At 37.8% G+C, this 22589-nt stretch overlaps 1 protein-coding gene across 1 annotated transcript in view; it reads right to left on the bottom strand.

Moving 5' to 3' along the window:
• LOC143030412 (uncharacterized) overlaps nt 1–22589 on the bottom strand; it is a 65619-nt gene that overhangs the window by 3160 nt on the left and 39870 nt on the right. Inside the window, exons 7-10 of the mRNA XM_076193560.1 lie at nt 19418–19584; nt 12177–12264; nt 11864–11940; nt 2302–2445 (exon numbers count right to left, since the gene is read on the bottom strand). Coding sequence (XP_076049675.1) covers nt 2302–2445; nt 11864–11940; nt 12177–12264; nt 19418–19584 — 476 coding nt within the window. The remainder of the gene's footprint in view (nt 1–2301; nt 2446–11863; nt 11941–12176; nt 12265–19417; nt 19585–22589) is intronic.

Here is a 22589-nt window from a genome sequence, read left to right as displayed (position 1 = left end):
TATTTCTGTGCCTTTTCATGATTCTGTAAAGATGGTCCAGTAGGGCACCTCTCTCTTCTTTGCTCCAGAGTTGGTAAGAGTCTAGTTTAGACCAAGTCTCTCCCTCATATGGCAAGGTTGTGAGTGCACGGTGCCATTTTTGTTTGCTGCTCTCTGGATTCTTTTTTAATTTCTTTATATTCTTTTTGGTACTGGCAGGTGACCACATATGTCGCCGCATATTCTAAGTCGACGGGCTCCATTTATCAGTGTGACCAATATTTATTTTAATAATCATTTTCTTTGTCCTCAAATATGGTATAATGCTACTTTCATTGATCTTGAGCACATGTTGCCAGGATTCTCCAAAAAATTTTGTTTATTCTGGTTTGGTCATAGGAACAAGTTCGTTTTGAGATAGATTACAAACCTAGATCTTTTTCAAGATCCTGCACTTTCTTGTACCTCCTTGGTTCACCCAATTTTTATAATTGTCTTGATATTCTGTTTTGCTTTTTCCAAACTCCATTAAGCTACACTTGTTAATATAGAAGTCCACCTCCCATTTCTGACTCCAGTTTCATACTTTATACAGGTCTTCCTACAGTGATTTGCAATCCTCTTCAGTTTTTGCTTTCATTAACAGTTTGGCATCATCAGAAAAGAACCTCATTTAAAATTTCACATCCTCATCCATGTCATTCACATAAATAGCAAACATTATTGGAGCTAATACAGATCCTTGCGGTACTCCACTGATCACCTCTTTCCAATCTAAATATTTTTCTCTGAGCACTACTCTCATCCATTTTAGTAGGTTCCTTTGTATCCTTCCTATATGTTCGAGTTTCTTTAACATTTTTTTTTGTGTGGTACTTTGTCAAAATCTTTTTGTAAGTCCAAGGCACAGTCAGCCCATCCATTCCTTTCTTGCACTATGTCTATTAATCTTGAGTAGAAACATATTAAGTTTTTGGTACATGATCTTCCTTGACTGAAGCCAAATTGTCTTGGGTTTATTATATTGATATCTCCTAGGTGTTTTTCCCATCTATTCTTGATTATTTTCTCACAAATTTTGGCTATAGTGCTTGTTAGTGAGACTGGTCTATAGTTAGTTGGTTCTTCCTTGTTTTCTCCTTTATATATTGGTACAATGTGAGCATTTTTCCAGTCTTTTGGTATTTTTCCTTCTTTGAGTGAGCAATTTATTATGTATTTTGTCCATTAGTTCTTCTTTGCATTCTTTTAGAATCCAATTTGCAATTCCGTCTGGGCCATGTGATTTCCTGACATCAAGGTTTGATAGGTGTTCTAATATTTCTTTTTGTGCTATTGCTATGTCGCTCATGGAGGGAGATCGCCTTTCATTACCTTCATTCCAATACAGTATTGTGTTTTCTCTATAGTGAAGACAGAATTAAAGTGATTTTTCATGATTTTGGCCATTTCTAAATCTTCTGTGTTTCTATATTTCCTTGGTGTAGTTTCACCATTTCTTGCTTGTTTTTAAGTTTACCATTTATGTATCGATTGAATAGTATGGGTTGCTCTTTGCATTTATATATAATGTCCTTTTCATGGTTCCTTTTTCCCTTTCTTCTCACTTTAGCATACTCATTTCTATAGTTTATATAGACTTGTCATTTTCCAGTTTTTTTTTATCTTTTCTCCACCTTTTCCAACCTCTGTCTCTTCTGTCTTTTGCCTCACTGAATCTTTTGTTGAACCAGCATTTAATGTTCACTCTCTCTCGCTTCTGTCTTGGTACGTGCCTATTTACCCCTTCATTGTAATTATCCATCAAGATACGGTATTCCATTTCTCTTCCATTTTTGTCTCTTCCATGTAAAATTTTTCCCAGTTTCCATTCTGTAAGAATTTCTTTAGTTTTGCAAAGTCCGTTTTGTTGTACATCAATCTTCCTTTCCTATGGTTTTCATTTCTCTCTATGTATAATTCTTCCTTTAGCTCAGTTTCAATGAGAATATGGTCACTCTTTCCAATTGGTGTCTTGTATTGGATTTTATCCACAATTTCAGGTTCTGTTACAATAAATTAAATCTAGTTTCGACAACTCTTCATTGTGTCTGTATATGAAGGGGACTGTGTGCTGTACACCCCTTGTGCCTTCATTCTCATCTCTCGTATCATGGTGTTAGTAAAAATAAGTATCTCTGTATTTCACCTTCATTTCATCCCGGAAGGAGAGGAATTGATAGGATTGTTCAAATCATGGCCAGACTTAGAATAATTGGTTAAAAAAAAAAAAAAAAAAAAAAAAATGCCAAAGTGTGACACACTAATTACACATTTACTAACCTTACCATTCTCCATAAGTCTGGCTACCATGACAATAGCAGGGCAGTTTACTTCCCATACCATTCGCCAGAAATCAGCTATTGTGTTAACATTGAAGTCTTTTGGACCCTGGGTTGCAATATAAAACTTTTTGCTATATTTTGTCTGCAAAGAAAAAGGAAGGAAAGAATAATTTTTGTTGTTGTTGATTTAGCACAAAGAATTATGAAGGATGAGTATGCTGAAAGAAGACCTTTTGGTCCATAATTAGGTTGGATGTGGGTAAAAAGTAGATAAATGAATAAAATAAATAGATAACAAATAAACAAAAATAACAATTATTCATAAATAGATAAAAAATAATAATGAAAAAAAAAAATGGCAGGCATTACAGCATATTGTTTAGATGTTTATCTAAATCAATCTTAAAACTTTAAAATGTACTACATTGCAGCCTTTGTAGGAAGTTTATTCCATGCACTGACTACATGGTGAAGCTGTTTCTACCCACTTCCAAATTAAATCTCCGTCATGACAGCTTGAGACTATTATTGTCTGATTTGCATTCATTTGTAAGGCCAGGGCTTTAATTGTGTATTATTTTGTTTATTTTTTCTCGAAGGTCTACATGACTAGTTACAAGTGGGCATTGGGAACATTACATCTCTCACTCCACCCCTCCATTGTGTCATGAGGACATATTCATGTGTAAGAACCGATTAGAAATCTTAAATTTAGGTGAAGGAGAAAAATTCCCACCCTCCAGTTCAGGGTTCCAGTAGAGGAATGTTTTTATTTTTATTTTGAACACAATTCTACTATGAAACAAGGTAGCAGAACCTTGACTTGTAAGACGGGACCTTCGTCAAGGGATACAAACACAATCATGGGCATCTGGTGGGTATCACATGAGGGGTAGTCATTCAACACCAGATCCCCCCCCTCTGAACAAGTAGGTTCAAGTAGTTTAGTGAAATATTATTGGAAATTATGGAAAATATTTTTGTAGTAGTAACTTTTATATGTATTAGATTCAACACCAGATCACCCCCTCTCAACAGGGATACAAATGGAATGGGGAAGTTAACTAGACATATAATTACACTAGAAGTGAGATGCATAGCGATTGTAAGAATTCTATGTTTTCTATTGGAGGAACCTATACCATCATAAAAGAAAGGGATTGTGGGCAAGAGTGTCTCCCAATGATAAAATTATATGGTTAGGTTATTAGCTGGATATTAGGATAGCTAAATTTGTAGAGTAATATTTACAAAAGTGGCTGAAAGGTTATTGACTTAATTTTTACATGTTTTACTTGCACCATTGAGGGTATTAAATCATTACCCCCTACAGTACTACTACTGTATATTCATGAATTATTCATAATTGGAATTTAGGGTAAGGATTTTGATTCCTTTTTGAGCAATGTTTATCATTATGTAATTGGATAGAAAAATCGAGGAAAGAGGGACGAACATTCATGTACAGTGGGGAAGTGTTATGTACTTATCCCCCACGCATATGTTTGCTATGAGTGTAATTATGTATTATTCATATCACATTAATATTGCATTGAGTATAGATTAAGGAGGAATTGTAAGTTATAAGTGTGAATAAGGATCAAAATAATATGTCTCATAGATCAGTAAAGCAAACTTTATGTAACTTAGAAATTTCCTTTAATTCCCTTTACTCTTGATCTCACAAATATAACATAACACAAATGGTTTAAAAGTGTGTGTGGGGTGGAATAGAACAGTGTGTTGGTCACGAGCTACCACATATTCTAATATATATTGTGATTGGGATGGTGGCAACAAAACACGATAAGCATCTTGTGATTTCATAACAATTTGAATTAATGTAGGATTTCCCAAACAACATTGCATAAATATATTCGAACAATTGCCATCTTCTCCATGCTGCTTCGGAATGGACACGATTTCATGAAGGTGTAATATACATTTCGCCCACCCATTCATTAATAATCATATGTAGTTACCTAATGTGACATTACACAATGTGCAAATTTCATCACTTTTGATGTTGTCAATTCCCTTTAGGATTTTAAAGATTTGTATCAAGTCACCCTTCAGTCTACTTTTTTTTTTTTGTATGATTTCTGACATTTGGAAACAGTTCTGTGGCTCGCAATTGTGCTTTTTCCAATTGTCAATGTCTTTTATGAGATTCAATGACCATAAAGAAACAGTATGGTTCATCATTGGTAAATTGAGACACAGAGAAGAAAATTGCCAAGTTAATAGTAGATGGTGAGGTCTTTAAGGAGGCTTCACCTCAGGCAGAAATAATGAATCAATGTTTCCAATTGATCTTCACAAAAGAGCACAACTTTTTGGAGAGAAGTGAGGGGAGCAAAAAACCTGGTTTAACATATATGTAGAAGTGAAGGAACTGCAAAATCTCCTGGGATCATTGGATGCGACAAAATATTCAGGACCTGACAGAATCTCATATTGGATACTTAAGGGGACCGGCTGATCAAAAGATGAAAATCTTTATTAATTGGGTTATTCCACAGAAATTTATGCCAGGAGTTAGGGACACCATATACATCTTTCCTAAGCCAAAAAAACTAATCTGCAACCCTTTCATGTTTTGCCCCCCCCACCTCCCTTTCAAAAAAATTGATAATTTTGAAATGACTACTCCTCCTATAATAATTGCTCTACATGAATGAAATTAATATGGTGGAAGGACCTTATCCAGACCTTCAAAATAATAGAGAGAAATTTCAGTTAAAGTAATAAGTTTGTGGAATTTTATTTTTATATTTTTTCCCACCCCATCCCCCTTCAAATAGGGGGATATTTTTTTGGCAAAAATTAACCCTTTCAGATATTAAAAAGAACATTCTATTTTATCAATCAAGTAGATTTAGACATATTATGTGTGAATTTTCATTGAAATTGATTAAGAAGTTATGGAGGAGTAGAAGTTTGAAGGTATAAAACTTAGGTTTTGAGATACGGGCCGTAAAAGTTTTCACTAACTTTGAACCCCTACATACTAATATAAATAAGGGATATCATGGCATTTCCTTATCTAGTTTTTTAGGCTTGAATGTTGATGATATTTAGAATAAAATTTATTCATATTCAGTCATATATGTTGATGTCCAGTCATATAATCTTGTCTTCTGGCTCCTGGTCCCTACCTGCATTTTAGGCAGGTTATTACATTAGGGTGTCATAGCTTGCTCACTTTGTAATTCTTCCCTTTTCCTAGCTTTCTGAAGGTGTTTGGTTTGCTTGCAAGGACGTGGCATCTCAAAAATAATATAACAGCTTGTCAAATGACAAAAGGATTGATGGTGGCTTGCAGTGGAGCATATCACTCAATTTCTGTCTACTGCTTATCGCTTTCTGGATTCTGGATTCTGGATTCCAAGGAAAGACCACCTCGCTTGCGCGGGATCGGGTTTTGTGGGAGGGGAAGAATGTCTGTAGGAGAATGAAAAGATAGTAGTGTATAAAAGAGGGCTATTGCCACCGGGCGAATTGCGAGCGATTAGGGGCTTATTTGTTGTCGTGGCTTAGGAGAACTGGGCTAGGAACTTGGACGGCGGCGCCAATGCCGGGAGGAAGAGCATATTATATCACCAACGAAAGTTTGGAAAATGGTAGGAGATGTAGTAGGAGAGAAAGGGGGAGAAACGGAAAAATCTTTAGTGGGAGGTAAACTGAAATGAGAAGATGTAGTATAAGAGAAAGTGAGAAAGGAAACGAATTTTAGTCGAAGAAAAAGGAAGTGTATATGTTTGTGCGTGGGATGCGGCTATGTTCGTGAGAGGTGTGTGTGTGTAATTTATGGTTAGTGAGTAGATTTCACTTCCCGCGTGTAGAGGGCGTTCCTGATTAGCCCCAGGTAAGGCATGAGTATTCCTGTTTTACCCCAGGTTGGGTTTGAGTAGCCTGTCAGTTAATGTGATATTATTATTATCATTATCATTATTACCATTACTATTATTATTATTACATTATTGCGGTTATCACCAGTCAAGCTGGTGAAGGGGTGTGTTACTTGTAGGTACGGTTATACACGTCTTATCATGTACACCGCACGTGGGACGGGCGCAGCTGACAGATAGTCTGTACGGTGTGGTCTAGGTGTAATATGTTGTATCAGATGTTTGTGTTTGGCGTGCAGTTTTTCTAGGTGTCTTGAGTGAAGTTTGTGTTTGTGTTGGTTGAGTGGACGGATGTTGGAAATTTGGTGTAGAGACTCAGTGGTTCTGAAGTCGCTCCATCGCGAGCCCGTGATGAACTGGACAGCAGCATTCTGAACCTTCTGATGCTCGTAGTTATTAGTGGCACATGTCAGCTGGCTTAGTCCCGGGGACTGGCACAGAATCGGTCTGACGAGGGCTAGGTACAATCGACGTTTGGTTCTCAGTGTTGCAGTTTTGAAGCGTCTGAGCTTACCCAGCACAGCCCTAGCCTTCGCTCCCGGCTTGCGGAAGTGTGGGGTCCAGGTAAGGCCATTATCATGTGTGCTACCCAGCACACGGGTATGGTCTTTCGCTGGGATGTTTGTGTTGTTTATTTTAAGAGGAGTGTTTGTGATTGTTCTGTTGGTTCGTTTGCAGCAGAAGTATACAGCATTGCATTTCAACGCGTTGGTCTTAATACGCCACTGTTGCTCCCACGCGTGTGCCCCATCTAGGATGTTTTGCATTACGTGTAACGCTCCCTGCAGCGTTTTGTGTCTGCTTACGTGGTTAGTGTCGTCCGCATACGAAAGAGTTAGAGCCTGGTTGCGAGGATAAGCTGGCTCTGGCAGGTCATTCGTATATAGATTGTACAGAGTGGGGGCAAGGACTGACCCTTGCGGTACTCCAGCCTTCGGCACAAAAGGTCACTTTCTGAGGCATCTACCCATTCTGGGGTCTATATATAACCTCTGGTACAGAGATAGAGATGCCAAAAGTCACTAGCAATAGCACTCAATCATTACAAACTATTGTTATTTATTGCAATAATATATATATTGTAGTGACCGATACGTATCATAGGGCCGAGATGGGGTCGAGTTGGGGGGAGGGGGTTTATTTACCATAACTACGTAAATAAGGTGAATTTTGATGAAATACTCCGCATACAGACTGTTGATTGCCATATGCAGATGTAGAATTTTTTTCCCAGTTTTTCATTTTTTCCCAATTTTCATCGATTCTTGACCAGCCGGTCCCCTTAAAAAATATAGGGAACAACTAGCAGACAAGATCCAGTCTTATTACATTGAAAGAAGGTATTGTGCCACTTGTTTGAAAAAGGGCAAATGTGGTGCCAATTCACAAAGGTAGAAACAAGGAAACACCACTAAATTATAGGCCAGTATCACTAACCAGCACAATAGTGAAAAGATTGTGAAGGATTGATAAACCAAATATCTAGAGAAAATGAACCTTCTGACAGACAATAATTTGCATCTCAGTCCTTCAACATGCTCCAATTTCCGCAGAAGTCGACTGTGGGGGTACTTTATCAATTGCCTTCTCTAGGTGTACACGCAGACCACCCACCCCTCTTTCTCTTGCAGCACATCAATCACTCTTGAGTAAAAGTTTGAGTAAAAGTTTGACACACATGACCTTCTAGAAGGTCATGTGTGTCAAACTTTTACTCAAACTTTTACTCAAGAGTGATTGATGTGCTGCAAGAGAGAGAGGGGTGGGTGGTCTGCGTGTACACCTAGAGAAGGCATTTGATAAAGTACCCCCACAGTCGACTTCTGCGGAAATTGGAGCATGTTGAAGGACTGACATGCAAATTATTAGAATGAATTAAAGATTTTTTGAAGGATACATGAGGACACTAGTAAAGGATAAGATGTCAAGCTGGAGAGCAGTAACAAGTGGAGTTCTACAAGGTTTAGTGTTTGTACCAATAATGTTTCTTGTCTATGTTAATGACATGATGGAAGGAACAACAAGCTATGCCAACATGTTTGCAGATGATGCAAAAATCATTTGTGAAAAATGAGGAGGATGGTAAAATATTGCAAAAAGATCTAGACACTATTTTAGCATGGAGCCAAGAATGAGAAATGAAGTTCAATGCCAAAAAATGCAAAGTACTGTAAAAGGGCAATAGCAGCAAAAGGCCATCCTTAAACTATTCCTTGGGAAGCAAATCTATTACAAAAGCAAAAGAGGAGAAAGACTTGTGAGTGTTGATAATAAACAACCTGTCACCTGACAAAAATATTAGCAGGATTGTGGTGTTCCATTACATGGGGGAAGAGATGATGAACAAACTCATTGAAACTCTGATACATCCAAGACTGGAATAAAGTCAGTATGGTCTCCACACAAAGTGAGGGATATAAGCAAGATTAAGAGAATACAAAGGGCAGCAACCAAACTGGTCCCCAACCTGGCAGATACCACATAAGGAAAGAGTAAAAGTACTGAGTCTCCCAACTTTGAAAGAGGTGACATGATTAGTGTTCAGATCACTAAAGAGGACAGAGTGCACTGATAGAAGAGATCTGATTGAAAAATGGGAGGGCTTTAAGAGGTCATGGAAATAAATTAAGACCATATTGAAAGGATGTAAAGAAATACAGTTTTTCATATAGATGTACAAATATGTGGAATAACTCAGAATTTTATATAGCCTAAGCTCAAACAATACATGAGTTCAAATCTATATATGATAATTGGAAATTAAGGGTACAGATTAAATTGGAAATGTACATGAATTTGAGTCTAGGTGTCAGAAAATTAGAGAACAGGAGACAGGACCCAACAAGTATTTACCTAGTTGTGTTGCTCCTTTCCTGTATACTATAATTAGGTAAATACACCTGCCACACAGGATGAAGAATATAAACAAGATTGAGAGAATACAAAGGACAGCTACCAAAATGGTTCCCAGCCTGACAGATAAGCCATATGAGGAAAGACTAGAAGCACTGGATCTGCCAACTTCGAAAGGTCAAAGAGAAAGAGGTGGTATAATTACAAAATATTCAGGTCACTAGAGGGGATAGATTGCATTGATAGAAGAGAACTCCTGATTAAAAATGGGAGGGCTTTAAGAGATCATGGGGGAACAAATTAAGACCACATGTGTAAAGGATGTAAAGAACTACAATTTTACGTATGGATGCATAAATATTTAGAATAGCTCAAGTCACATGATATGCATTGTGTTATGCAAGGATGTATCATGTATAAATTATGTACCGTATTTTTCGGACCATAGGGCGCTTCGTACCATAAGGCGCACCCGTAATTTGCTATTCCCCTTCCTTACATAAGGTGCACCTGACCATAAGGCGCAGCTGGTCTCGTCATCGGATAATCATGCTTATGTGAATGCATTCAGAACTGATCATTTTCGTTGTCGAATGAGAAAAATCGTTTGGGATTGAGCAAAATTACAAAAATAAATGATATATTTTTTTTATTTTGGTCAGTGAAATCAGACCACCTCCATGGATGGTCTGCCCTACCAATACCCCTAAAAAACAACATAAACACGTTACAGGAATTGTAGGGAATAAAACCAGCATTAGTACTTTTATTCCCGGAATTCTCTATTCACTTAAAAACACAAGATTACAAATGAAGGTAAATTTTTAGTTTCGACCATGGGCGCAATATAGCAATAGAAAATTAATTATTAATTTTGTAAATTGTAATGTATCAACATAATATGCAATTTTGTGAGCGGAAATAAAAAACAAAAAAAGTTACTAAAACAGATTTCGTAAGTAACGAAGTCTTGTCGGACGAATGATACGCCATGTTTGTTATGATAGATGCCGACGTCTAACCCAACCTGTGTTTAATAAATCGTTACCTGCAAATTAAATGTCATCCGGCTCGTCCTCGTTGTCGTCGTCGTGAGAGACGTTGGCGGGCTTTTCAACCACTCTCTCAGCTTGCGGGGTATACAGTTCCTATGCTACCGACTTCGTTCATTAGCATATTTGCTTGTAGCAAGGTATCTTTTTTCATTTCCGCCCACAAAATTGCATATTACGTTGATACATTTTAATTTACAAAATTAATAATTAATTTTCTATTGCTATATTGCGCCCATGGTCGAAACTTAAAAAATACCCAAATGACTACAGTCGGAGTGGAGCGAGACTAGACCAATGTAAAATGGCTGTCTTTGTTGTAGACGCTATCATGTCATAGCCATGATAGCGTTAATGAATGCGGTGGCATGGACTCGAAAACTGTCGAAGTTTTCGCAATTTTCTTGTCAAGATACATGCATCTTGGTTATAACTTGGTTGTAACTTTTGCTAGGCCTATGCACTGTCGCCGTCGGCAGGCTAGCTACGAAATGTGTGAAAATAGTATGTCACTGTCCGAGGCATTTTTTTGCAATGAAGCCACACATAAGGCGCACCTCACGATAAGGTGCACCACCCAATTTTGGCCGATTTGAAGGGTTTTGCTTGCGCCTTATGGTCCGAAAAATACGGTAATGCTCATCCACATAACTAAGAAATATATGGTGAAACATAATTATGAAATATGTAATGTTCATACTTGATGTTTGTGTGCCAAGATATATTTCAAATGAAATTGGTCATAACTCGTTTAAGATATATGAACATGTAGAACTATAGAAAACTTAAACTTAGAGGTTTAACCACGGACCTCCTAAGGAGAAAATAACATGAAGTTGTGGCAGAGGAGCACAAGAAATGGGGATGACGTGACCCAAGATCAGATGTTGTGAATGATGACGGCACAGGAGATTTAGATAGATAACTAATGATAAATTATAAACCTTCTTCATACAAAATAAAGATATGAGATGTATGAAACACGGGTTGTATGCTATATCTCATGTGCACCACCTTATTCTCATCCCTATATTATTATTACATAAATCTATTTGTATCATTTGTAAGTAAAAAAAAAGTTATATTTTTTCCACTTCACTTTTTTTTCAAGTCTGAGGAAGAAGGAATTAACTGATATAAAAAGGGGAAATGGGCACGCTGGCAATGGATTGATAGTATTGTTTGAATCATGGCCAGGTTTGAGACAGCAAATAAAAAATCAATGCCAGATCATGACAGCTTAGAAGGTGATATAGCCCAAGCTCAAACAATACACGAGTTAATCTAAATATCATTAATTGGAAATCAAGGATATAGCCTACGTTGGAGAATTTTAGACTAGGTAGGTAGGATAAAAAATTAGAGAATAGGAGACAGGGCCCAAAAGACTTTGCTCCTTTCTTGTATACTACAATTAGGCAAATATATGTCATCTTTAAACATCATGACAACTGCTAAGATTTCTTTCCTCAGCACCTGTCAGTTCTGTCTAGGGTGGGGTAATGTTCACACAGGGGATGGGGATAGATAATCTCAGTCTCGACAGTTTCCACTGATCAAGAACCCATTGAGAAAAGTCTCTCTCACTGCCTTAACTCTGTAAGTCCATGTACTTTAACCCAGAAGTCTAAAAACTCAATCATTTCATTGAAGAAGTTAATTATAATCTGGTGATAATGTAATTATAGCAAATAGAACCATAACAGTGAATTGGTCAATTACAGTGATATTCCATTACACTTACAGTGATGTAGCTGGCATTAATGTAATCAGAGAAGTCATCACCAGGCAGTTTTGAAAGAACTACACGTTTATCATCATCTGCACAAAAAAAAAATCCACATATAAGCATTTGGATTTCATAAAATGAAATGTATCTATCTCATGCATGACCATTTCATTGAATATGTAAATAAAATAACAGTTATATCAAAGTACTGCTTTCATATCCAACATGATAAATGAGCAGGTTGTCCATGTTTTCATAGAAACCAATGTTTTATCTAATAACAGCCCTAATACCTACCTTTGCCAGACTATAATAGTAATTCACTTACATGGTACGATGCCCTTGTATCTATTCTTCATTATATTTTCAGGCAATAATGCAGTGGTGATGGACTTGTTAAATTTCCGTGGCACACTCTGCAAGAGAATAATAAAACTTCAGCAAGGTATTAAAATAAAATGTAGACTATTTCTAAATGATATCATAACCAAAAAAAAATAGGGTGTCATGAAACACAATAATTTGTAGCTCTATTCAGTCAAATGCTGCTTCAATTCCTCTTTTACCACATCTATGATTCCATCTCTTCAGCATGATATTGCCTTTAAGGATAGAGGCACTGATTATTAACAAATACAAAGGAGTTTCTCTGGCCACAAGCCTAAAGCAACTGGCAACAATCCTCAGATCTTTCCATAGATCATGCTAGAAATCTTTGAACTACTATCTGTAATGTGTAAGAGTCCTGCTGTTTTTATATCATCAGTTAGCAAGATGAGAAGGGAACTATAAAAAAATAATTATGATAATAAGATGAAGTAATAATAATGATAATAATCTTCCTCCTTGCAAGAAAAGTAGCCAGCCAAGGCATGCATCCTAATCCCCACCCATTTCATTCCCATCAATCACCTATTTGTTTCCTTTTTATCTTAGTTCCTTGTGGATGAAGGTTTATCCCTATTGCACTCCCTGGGTCAGAAACATTGCAGCAAGATGAATCACATCCACAGCAGGATCCAACAGCCTAAGCTGGTTTATCCCCACTGCTCCATATATAGTGACCCTCCCTCCTCATCCCCTCGTGCATAAATACAAAAGATAAGAATTCCCTTCAGCCTGCATCAAATCATTGTCCATTCAGCACTGCCATGTTCCATGATGCATCAATGATGCAAAGGGACACGGGTATGGTGCCATAAGCTACATCCTAGCAAGAGCCATTGTGTTCGCCATTCTTAGTAAATTGATTATAATATCTAATTCATCAAAGTAGTAGGTTACCTTAAATTGGATAACAATATAAAACTTATATTATGCTTTTTCTTATGACTAGTTGCAGGAGATATGCAAGCCAATGTCAGAGGAATATAAAAATGAAGCCTTCCCCTGCAGAGGTCAGGGGAAGGGGATGACACTATGAAGTAGTATCCTCATATACATACCGTACTTACCTTGTCCCAGTTGTTATATAGGTAATGACTAGAATTTTGTAAGCCTTCTTCACACACAAAGAAGTAGAAGAGTTGTGTGGGGCTGGGCAAAGAGTGATAGAATAGGCTTATGTAGGCAGGTATCATACCTGTCCTTGGCACTGATGTCGTATGGTCATAGCATAAATTAGTGCTTGGGCATTGGCCCTCAATTTTGACTCCCACGCTCTCACTATGTTCACACCCAATTTCATTGTAAGTCAATAATCTTGCTTGTATAATGTAAAATAAGTTTTGTACATAACCACTTTCACTATCCAAGTGAAGTTAGGAAACCTATGAAAAAAAGGCAAAATATCACCCTGGATTGAAGGAATTGTTTGAATAATGGCCGAGAGTCAATACATCATTTCAAATACAAACGCTAGTCAGTGACAAGTACCTATCTTCACCCACACCCATCTCTTGCCTTCTTCTTTCCTTGCTCAAAAGAGATTGCCTTTTTCACCCAAGGCCTCCTTTACCCCATCCAACCATCTCATCCTCAGTCTTTCCCTCAAATTCACTCCATCTAGTTCTGCCTTCCACACTTTTTTTTTTCCACTCATTCTTTTCATACGCCCAAATCATTCCATCATTTTTTCATTAACCTTGTCTGCCATCTACCATTTCATCACTGTTCTCCCCACTTCCTCATCTATATTTGTAACACCCAACATGCTTCTGAAGCACTTCCATCTCAAACACATTTAAATTTCTCCTTTCTGCCTCCCCTACATTCCAAGTGGTAGATACAATCACCTCTTCATATAGTTTTTTTCTTTGTGTTGTCATGTTCCATGACACGCCACTGACACAAAGGGATGTGGTATGGCGCCATAAGCCACATCCTAGCTAGAGCTGTAGTGTTTGCAATTCTTAGTAAATTGATTATGATATTAGATTACCTTAAATTAGATAATAAGATGGAGGCTTATAAACATAAGAAACTTACAAAGAATGACTAGTTGGAGGAGATTTGCAAGTCAGCGGCAGAGGAATACAAAACTAAAGCCTCCTGCCCTTAGAGGTCATAGGGCATGTGAACAAGATGACACTATGAAGTAGTATCCTCATTATTGTACTTGTCCCATTTTGCTTGGATAAGTAATGATTGAAATTTTGTAAGCCTTTTTCACACATTAATAAGGAAGTAGATGGTTGTGGGGAGCTGGGCAAATAGTGATAGAATAGGCTTATGTAGGCACACATCAGCACCTGTCCTTGGCACTCATGTCATGTGGTTCTAGTATAAAAGGCAAAAGACATAGGCATCACAGGAGACTCCCTCCCATGCCTCTGTACTTATCCCCTCAATTCTTGTTTGTAAATTTAAGATTTTTATTTTCTACATTATGAAAGGGAATTGATCCTTTAAAAAAGGCAAATAGTCATACTAGAGATTGGATCGTAGTACCTGTACAGATCACAGCCGAGATTTGATACATTAATTCAAATACAAAGTCTAGTTCGTGACATATAAGAATTTATATGTCATGAACTTACCTGTTTAATTGGAAACAGGTATGTTATAACACATTTGTAAATGTTCACTAAAAACCCAATATCAGCGAAATAATATCGGAAGTACAGGAAAACTGTATATTTCAACTAATGTCTGTAGTCCTCTTCAGCAGAATAGTTACAAGAAGTTAAAGTACAAGTAAATATGAGGTAGTGAGGGGTACCCCTCACTACCTCATATATACTTGCACTTTAACTTCTTGTAACTATTCTGCTGAAGAGGACTACAGACAGTAGTCAAAATATACAGTTTTCCTGTACTGTACTTCCAATATTATTTCTTCAATAGTGGGTTTTTAGTGAATATTTACCTATTCAAGCAAAATGGAACAAGGTAAGTACAATAATGAGGACATTACTTTGTACTGTCATCTTGTTTACATGCCCTCTGACCTCTCAGGGCAGGAGGTTTTAATTTTGTATTCTTCTACTGCTGGCCTGCAAATCTCCTGCAACTAGTCATCCTTCGTAAGTTACCCATGTTTATAATCCTCCATCTTATTATCTAATTTAAGGTAACCTAATATTACGATCAATTTACGTTGAGTGGCAAACACTATGTCTCCAGCTAGGTTGTGGCTTATGGTGCCATACGTCCCTCTGTGTCAGTGATGCGTCATGGAACATGACAGTGCCCATTCCCAGATACCTGTTCCTCATGACACTTTTCATTCCCCAAAGACATTTATTTGCTTCACTCACTACAGCTTACCCTCACCCACATTCCTCCATTTTTTGCCACATGTAACCCTAAATACTTACAAATATGCACCTCCTCTAGCCTCTTTCCTTTAAGATTTACCTCCACTTCAATGCTACCCTCATACCTTATACATTTTGTTACCTTACTTTTACCTACATTTACCTCCAACTTCCCTCTATCACATAACTTCCCCCATAAAAAGGAAGCACCAATAATGTAAACCTCTGCCAAGGCTCTCACCTTCAAATTTCATAATCACTATCAGTAAGGGTGGTCATGGTGATAAAATGCATAAATAAGCCATTCAACAAAGTTTCTAGGCACATATTATCCAAAAAAGATCATGGAGGCAGATATCTACAAGAGGAATGGATGACAAACAGCTTAGCAGGAAGGGTGTAGAGTAACTTAAAACAGCCAACTACTTGGGATCAAAAGATTAAGCAATGAAGTTTCCCAAGAGCAATACATTGTTCAACCTCTTCAAAAATGACCTTCCTACATTAAACCCAGGACATAATAGCACCCCTACCCCTCAATCCCTCCCTTCCTTGCATAACAGTATTATCTATACACAGCAACTCTCCACTTGTCTCTATCTCCTGCCTTCTCCCTTCTTTGGTTAAAACATTCCCTTCCTTCTCAAAGTCCCCCTTCACCCCATCCATCCATCTCATCCTCAGTTGTCCCCTCATGTTCACTCCCTCCACCTCTTGTCTCCCACATCTCTTTTACTAATATATCATCACGCATTCTTTCCATGTGTCCAAACCATCCCAATATTATTTCATCATCCCTTTCTGCCACCTTCTTTTCCACTCCTGCTCTCCCCCTCACCTCCTCATTTCTCACTCTATCCAACCTAGTAGCTCCTACCATGCTTCTCAAACATTTCATCTCAAACACATTTAAAACTTTTCCTCTCCGCCTCCCTTTAATTCAAAGTCTCTGCCCCATACAATGCCTTTGGCATAATCATCCCTTAATACAATCTCCTCAGCATCTATTCCCAGACACCTTTTTCTCATAACACTTTTTAATCCTTCAAGGCATTTACTTTCTTCTTTCAATTTACAATTTACCTTTACTTCCACTCCTCCCTTTCCTGCCACATGCAACCCCAAATACCTAAAGCTATCACTGCCATCCTCTACCCTTGTACATCTTGTCACCTTGTTTTTATCCAGATTTATCTTCAACTTTTTTCTATTACATGACTTTCCAAACTCCATCACTAACTCCCTCAATCCTCCCTCTGACCCTGCCACAAGCACAGTGTCGTCAGCAAACAAAAACTAGCTCACCTCCCACTTTTCCCCATCTAGGATATTGGCTGTATGTTATTGTAAAGTATAAATTGGGCAGTAGCATGCAATCAATACTTTACAGATTATGCGGGGCTCCCCTACGGAACAGAGCCTCACATCATTTTGTCTATGTTAAAGAAAACCTTTAATCATAAAGAAATTATGCTACTTTATTGTAATATAATTGTTCTCATGTTATGCTGCAACACCCCCTCTTAATACTGGCTTGCACCACCTCTTTGAGTATTTATTTGCATTTTTGCCTTTCCCCTGTGATGAGGGGAAGAAAGAATACTGCTACCAAACCCTCTCAGGTCATAAAGGAAAATGGGAGAGAGTGTGGGACTAGACATCCTGTTCTCTGTAGCCCTATGGGTGCATTCCAATGAAAAGTCAAAGCATAAGAAAGTCTAGGAGTTTTCCAAAGAGAACCATGTTTGGGTTTTTTAATGTGCATGGGTGTAGTTCAGATGAGAGTAAAAGGGACAAGATAGGCAGAATGTTTGTGAGAAGGAGTATGGATGTGTTGGTATTTAGTTAAACTAAATTGAAATGGAGTGGTGATTTTGAGTTTGGGAGTGTAGTGGGGAGGGTGTCAGGAGTGAGAGGATGAATTAAGGAAGGGCGGCTCTACTAGTAAGTGAAGAGGTAGGTAAGTGAGTGGTGGAGTGGAAAGAGGTGTCTTCAAGTTTGATGTGGACAAAGTTGAAACTGGGAAGGGAGATGTGGGTCTATTGAAAGTGCATATGGGCCTGGTAGTGAGAAGAGTATAGAAGAAAGGGAAGCTTTTTGGACAGATTTAAATGACATAGAGGGATTAGGGAGGAATGTCAATGTAATGGTATTGGGAGATCCCGGTGCTATAATAGGGGATAAACTAATAATGGAGCTGTGGGAAGTGTGGAGTGACAAGTAAAAATCATAGTGAAGATTGATGGTGGAGATGTGATAAAAAAGAGTTAATGATAGCTAACACAATGCTTACGAAGAAAGTCAAGCAGAAGTATACATGGGAGAGGGTGGTGGATGGAAAGATGGTTGATAAGGCATTAATGGATCATGTAGTAGTATCCAGGAAAAGAGTAGGAAGAGTTCTGGATGTTCATGTACTTAGGGGGAGAATGGAGGGATGTCAGATAATTTTTTGGTGGAAGTTAAGTTGAGAGTGGAGGATAGGTGGAGAAAGAGGAAAACAACAGAAGGTAGAGAGGTGGTTGGAGTAAACTATTTAAATGAGAAGGAAAAGGAGAAGAAGTACAAAGAGAAGCTGAGAGAAATGTGGGAGGTGGTGAAGAACAGAAAAGAAGTGGGTGTGGAAGAGGAATGGGGGTGTTTTGAGGAGAAAGTGACAAGGTGTACTAAAATGTTATGTGGGACCAGGAGAATGGGAGGGAATAGAAGGAAGGGTAGTGACTGATGGAACAATGAAATGAAGAAGGTAGAAAAGAAGAAGTGAGCATTCATGGACTGGTAGCAAAGTAGGATGAGAGAAAAATATGAGAAGCAAAACATAAGATAAAGGAGGCAAAAAGGAGAGCAGATGTAAAATGGGGGAGTATGACAATATTTTGAAAGCAATAAAAAGATGTTTTGGAAGGAAATATGGGAGAAGTATTCTAGAGCTGTTGAAAGTGGAGGAGGATAGGGAGGGATTTGTGGTAGCAGTGGGAAGCACTAAGAAAATGACAGTGATGGGAAAGGAAAATGGAGGGGAAAAGAGAAGAAATTAGGTGCGAATAACTGAGAATAATGAGAACAGGAAAGGCACCTGGGTTAGATGGGTATCTTGTGGAGTGTCTGAAAAAGGGAGGTACAGTAATAGTGGATGACTGGCTAGTGAAGTTGTTTAAGGTGTGTGTAACAGAGGGTAGAGTGCCATAGGACTGGAGGAGTGCCTGTATAGTTCTGCTTTACAAGGGGAAAGGGGACAAATGTGAGTATACTATTTTCAGAGGGATCAGTTTGTTGAGTGTTGTTGGGAAGGCTTATGGGAGGGTTTTAATTGAAAGGATTAGGAGAGGAGCAGAGAGAGTAATTAATGAGGAACAGTGTGGGTTTATGAAAGGTAGGGATTGCATGAATAAGATAAGATTTTTGCAGTAAAGCAGACATGTGAGAAAGCTTTGGCAAAAGGTAAAGATGTTTTTTGGGGCTTTATGCATTTGGAAAAGGCTCATTACAGTGTAGACAGGAAAGCACTGTGGCAGGTTGTACAGATATATGAGGTTGGGGAAAAGCTGTTAAGGGCAGTCAAGAGTTTTTATGAGAGTAACAGAGCCTGTTGCAATGGGAAATGGAGAGAATGGTGTGAGGTAAAGGTGGGACTGTGTCAGGGATGTGTCATGTTGCCATAACTCTTCAATGTGTACATTGATGGGGTGGTGCAGGGAGTCAAGGCAAGGGTAATGGGCAGAGGACTGGAGATGGTTAAAGGAATTAGCGTAAAACTGCATTTTCCCCAAAAACCATTCCCTAAAAATTTCATAGGATACTTGTATTCTTAGTTGAAAATTGAACAAGTTTCATCAAATTAGTCATGAACTATAGAATGACTTCATCTTACCTTGAACCATTCTTCTGTTTCAAAGGAGTACTCTGCCATACTAAGAGACACCTCAATTTGTTCTGAGGTTATACATAATTCCAAATTTTCGCCTGTGCATTCTGGAACTCCTGAATCTTCCAACCATGGACAGTCTTCTGGCTCTTGAGGAATAGTTTTGATATCTCCTTCAAGAATATGATTAAAAGATATATGAAAATGCAAATAGAAAAATAAACTGAAATAAAAATTTCATAACCGTATTTTTCGGACCATAAGGCGCACCCGTAATTTGCTATTCCCCGTCCTTACACAAGGCGCGCCTGACCATAAGGCGCACCTGGTCTCGTCATCGGATAATCATGCATATGTGAGTGCATTCAGAACTGAACATTTTCGTTGTCGAATGAGAAAAATCGGTTGGGATTTAGCAAAATTACAAAAGTAAATGATATATATTTTTATTTTGGTCAGTGAAATCAGACTACCTCCATAGACGGTCTGCCCTGCCACTACCCCTAAAAAACAACATAAACACGTTACGGGAATTGTGGGGAATAAAACCAACATTAGCAGTTTTATTCCCGGAAATCTCTATTCACTTAAAAACACAAGATTACAAATGAAGGTGAATTTTTAGTTTCGACCATGGGCGCAATATAGCAATAGAAAATTATTAATTTTGTAAATTATAATGTATCAACGTAATATGCAATTCTGTGAGCGGAAATGAAAAACAAAAAAGGTGCTAAAACAGATTTCGTAAGTAACGAAGTCATGTCGGACGATTGGTACGCCATGTTTGTTATGATAGATGCCGACGTCGAAGAAATGAAAGGATGATAAATTCGTCTAACCTAACCTGTGTTTAATAAATCATTACCTGCAAATTAAATGTCATCCGACTCGTCCTCGTTGTCGTCGTCGTGAGAGACATTGGCGGGCTTTTCAACCACTCTCTCAGCTTGCAGGGTATACAAAGTTCTTGCAGCTTGAGGGAACGTATGTATCTCCGCTCCATAACATTCCTTCGAGAAAATGTATTTGGCGAGGTGCTGTCGGGAGTACCGAGGCCGTCAATTGACAGTCGACAAGATGGCGTCCAGATTCTATGCTACCGACTTCGTTCATTAGCATATTTGCTTGTAGCAAGGTATTTTTTATTTTCATTTCCGCCCACAAAATTGCATATTACGTTGATACATTTTAATTTACAAAATTGATAATTAATTTTCTGTTGCTATATTGCGCCCATGGTCGAAACTAAAAAAATACCCAAATGACTACAGTCTGAGTGGAGCGAGACTAGACCAATGTAAAATGGCTGTCTGTGTTGTGGACGCTATCATGTCATAGCTATGATAGCATGAATGAATGCGGTGGCATGGACTCAAAAACTGTCGAAGTTTTCGCAATTTTCTTGTCAAGATACATGCATCTTGGTTATAACTTGGTTGTAACTTTTGCTAGGCCTATGCACTCTCGCCGTCGGCAGGCTAGCAACGAAACGTGTCAAAATAGTACTCACTTTCCGAGGCATTTTTTTGCACTGAAGCCACACATAAGGCGCACCTCACGATAAGCCGCACCACCCGATTTTGGCCGATTTTAAGGATTTTGCCCGCACCTTTTGGTCCGAAAAATACGGAAAATAATACTCTTCCCATAGACCAACCTTAAAAGGACAACAGTTACTAAACTGATAGTTTTAATTACTTGCTTTACTTCTAGTACCTCCTCTGGCATATGAATTGGTTTCAATAACTCCCAGGGTGAGAAACCAGAACATTTTGTCACTACGGCAATAGTCTTTAACAGATATCACATACAAGAAAAGTATAGAGTATTGGCTGTATGCTTTATGCAGTTAATGTTTTATTGACTTTAGTGACATCCCTCTGGATCAAGTCACTCAAAAAAGAATATTGATTGCTTTTACTTTCTGCTGACACTCCACTTTACTACACTCCTTAAGTCTCTCCTTAACTATCTCTACAACTTCACCTCTGGTTTGATATAGGGCAGACATGTTAGTTGTAACTGACAAAAATAAAAAAAAAAAAAAAATAATAAATAAATAAATAAATAAAGAAAAAAAAAGGGATAAGGAGCAGAATTTTTTTTATTTTATTTGTTTATTTATATATATATATATATATATATATATATATATATATATATATATATTTATATATTTTTTGACAACTGGTATGATTCTTGGATTAGTGTTTTTAGATAACCAAAATAACCCAAAATGTCCTGGTGTGGAAACAGGCATTATCTTCTCTATCTTCTCCCTTAAAATAGAGGTAGCCCACCAAGGTATGCACCCATCCCACTGCTATCTGTCAACCATTTGCTTCTCTTTATTTTAATTCCTTGTGGATGCAGGGTCATCCCTGTCCCTCTCCCACTGCCTGAGTCAGAAGCTCCCTTCCTGTATAATACAACTAGGTAAATACAATAGAGACTTCATGGTGGCATATGTCCACCCCAAGACAATACAAGAGCCTGGAATGAAGCTGAATATCAAGAAATTTTATTGGACACTACTCTTCTCCTAAAGAAAAATGTTGATAATTACGCTTTCTCAGGGTTTGCAAGTGAAGTTGGGTTTTTAGGTACTGGTGTGTAGTTAGAGAAGCTAGGTACAAAAGTATTTTAAGAAATAGGGATATTACTGATTTGTTGGATGAACTAATAGAATTGAAAAGTACAGGGCAATGCACAAAGAAATAACTTAAAGGAGCTAATGACAAGACCAACAAGGAGCTTGCTGATCTGAAAAAAAAAAATTAAATATGATCAAAAATGAGAATGAAAGAATGAAAAATGAAGACAAAAACAAAAACAAGCTCTTGAAAAAAGAGTGGCGACCAAGAAAGTAGGAGAAATAATTACGAAGACTGATCTACGAGAAATAAGAAACAATGGAAAGTGGAACAAGAAAATCAAAAGTTAACTTTCAAAGTAATTAAGGAAAAAGAAAATTGGGTCAGGGACACAGTGGGTAAAAAAACACATTGTAGTTATGGTATTAAAGAAAAACACAATGTACCCAGATATCAAAGATGAGAAAGAAATTGCTAAAGCAATTCTGAAGGAGATACAAGAGGAGGGACAGGATATGGACTATAAGATTGAGGAAGTGCATAGAATAGGAAAATACTCTAAAGAAAAACAATATAGGCCA

This window comes from Oratosquilla oratoria, chromosome 12, assembly GCF_046742065.1.
Source record: "Oratosquilla oratoria isolate Oo_2021 chromosome 12, ASM4674206v1, whole genome shotgun sequence".
Lineage (NCBI taxonomy): Eukaryota > Metazoa > Arthropoda > Malacostraca > Stomatopoda > Squillidae > Oratosquilla > Oratosquilla oratoria.
The sequence above is the reverse complement of the archived record's forward strand: the minus strand, read 5'-3'. Positions and strand labels throughout refer to the sequence as shown.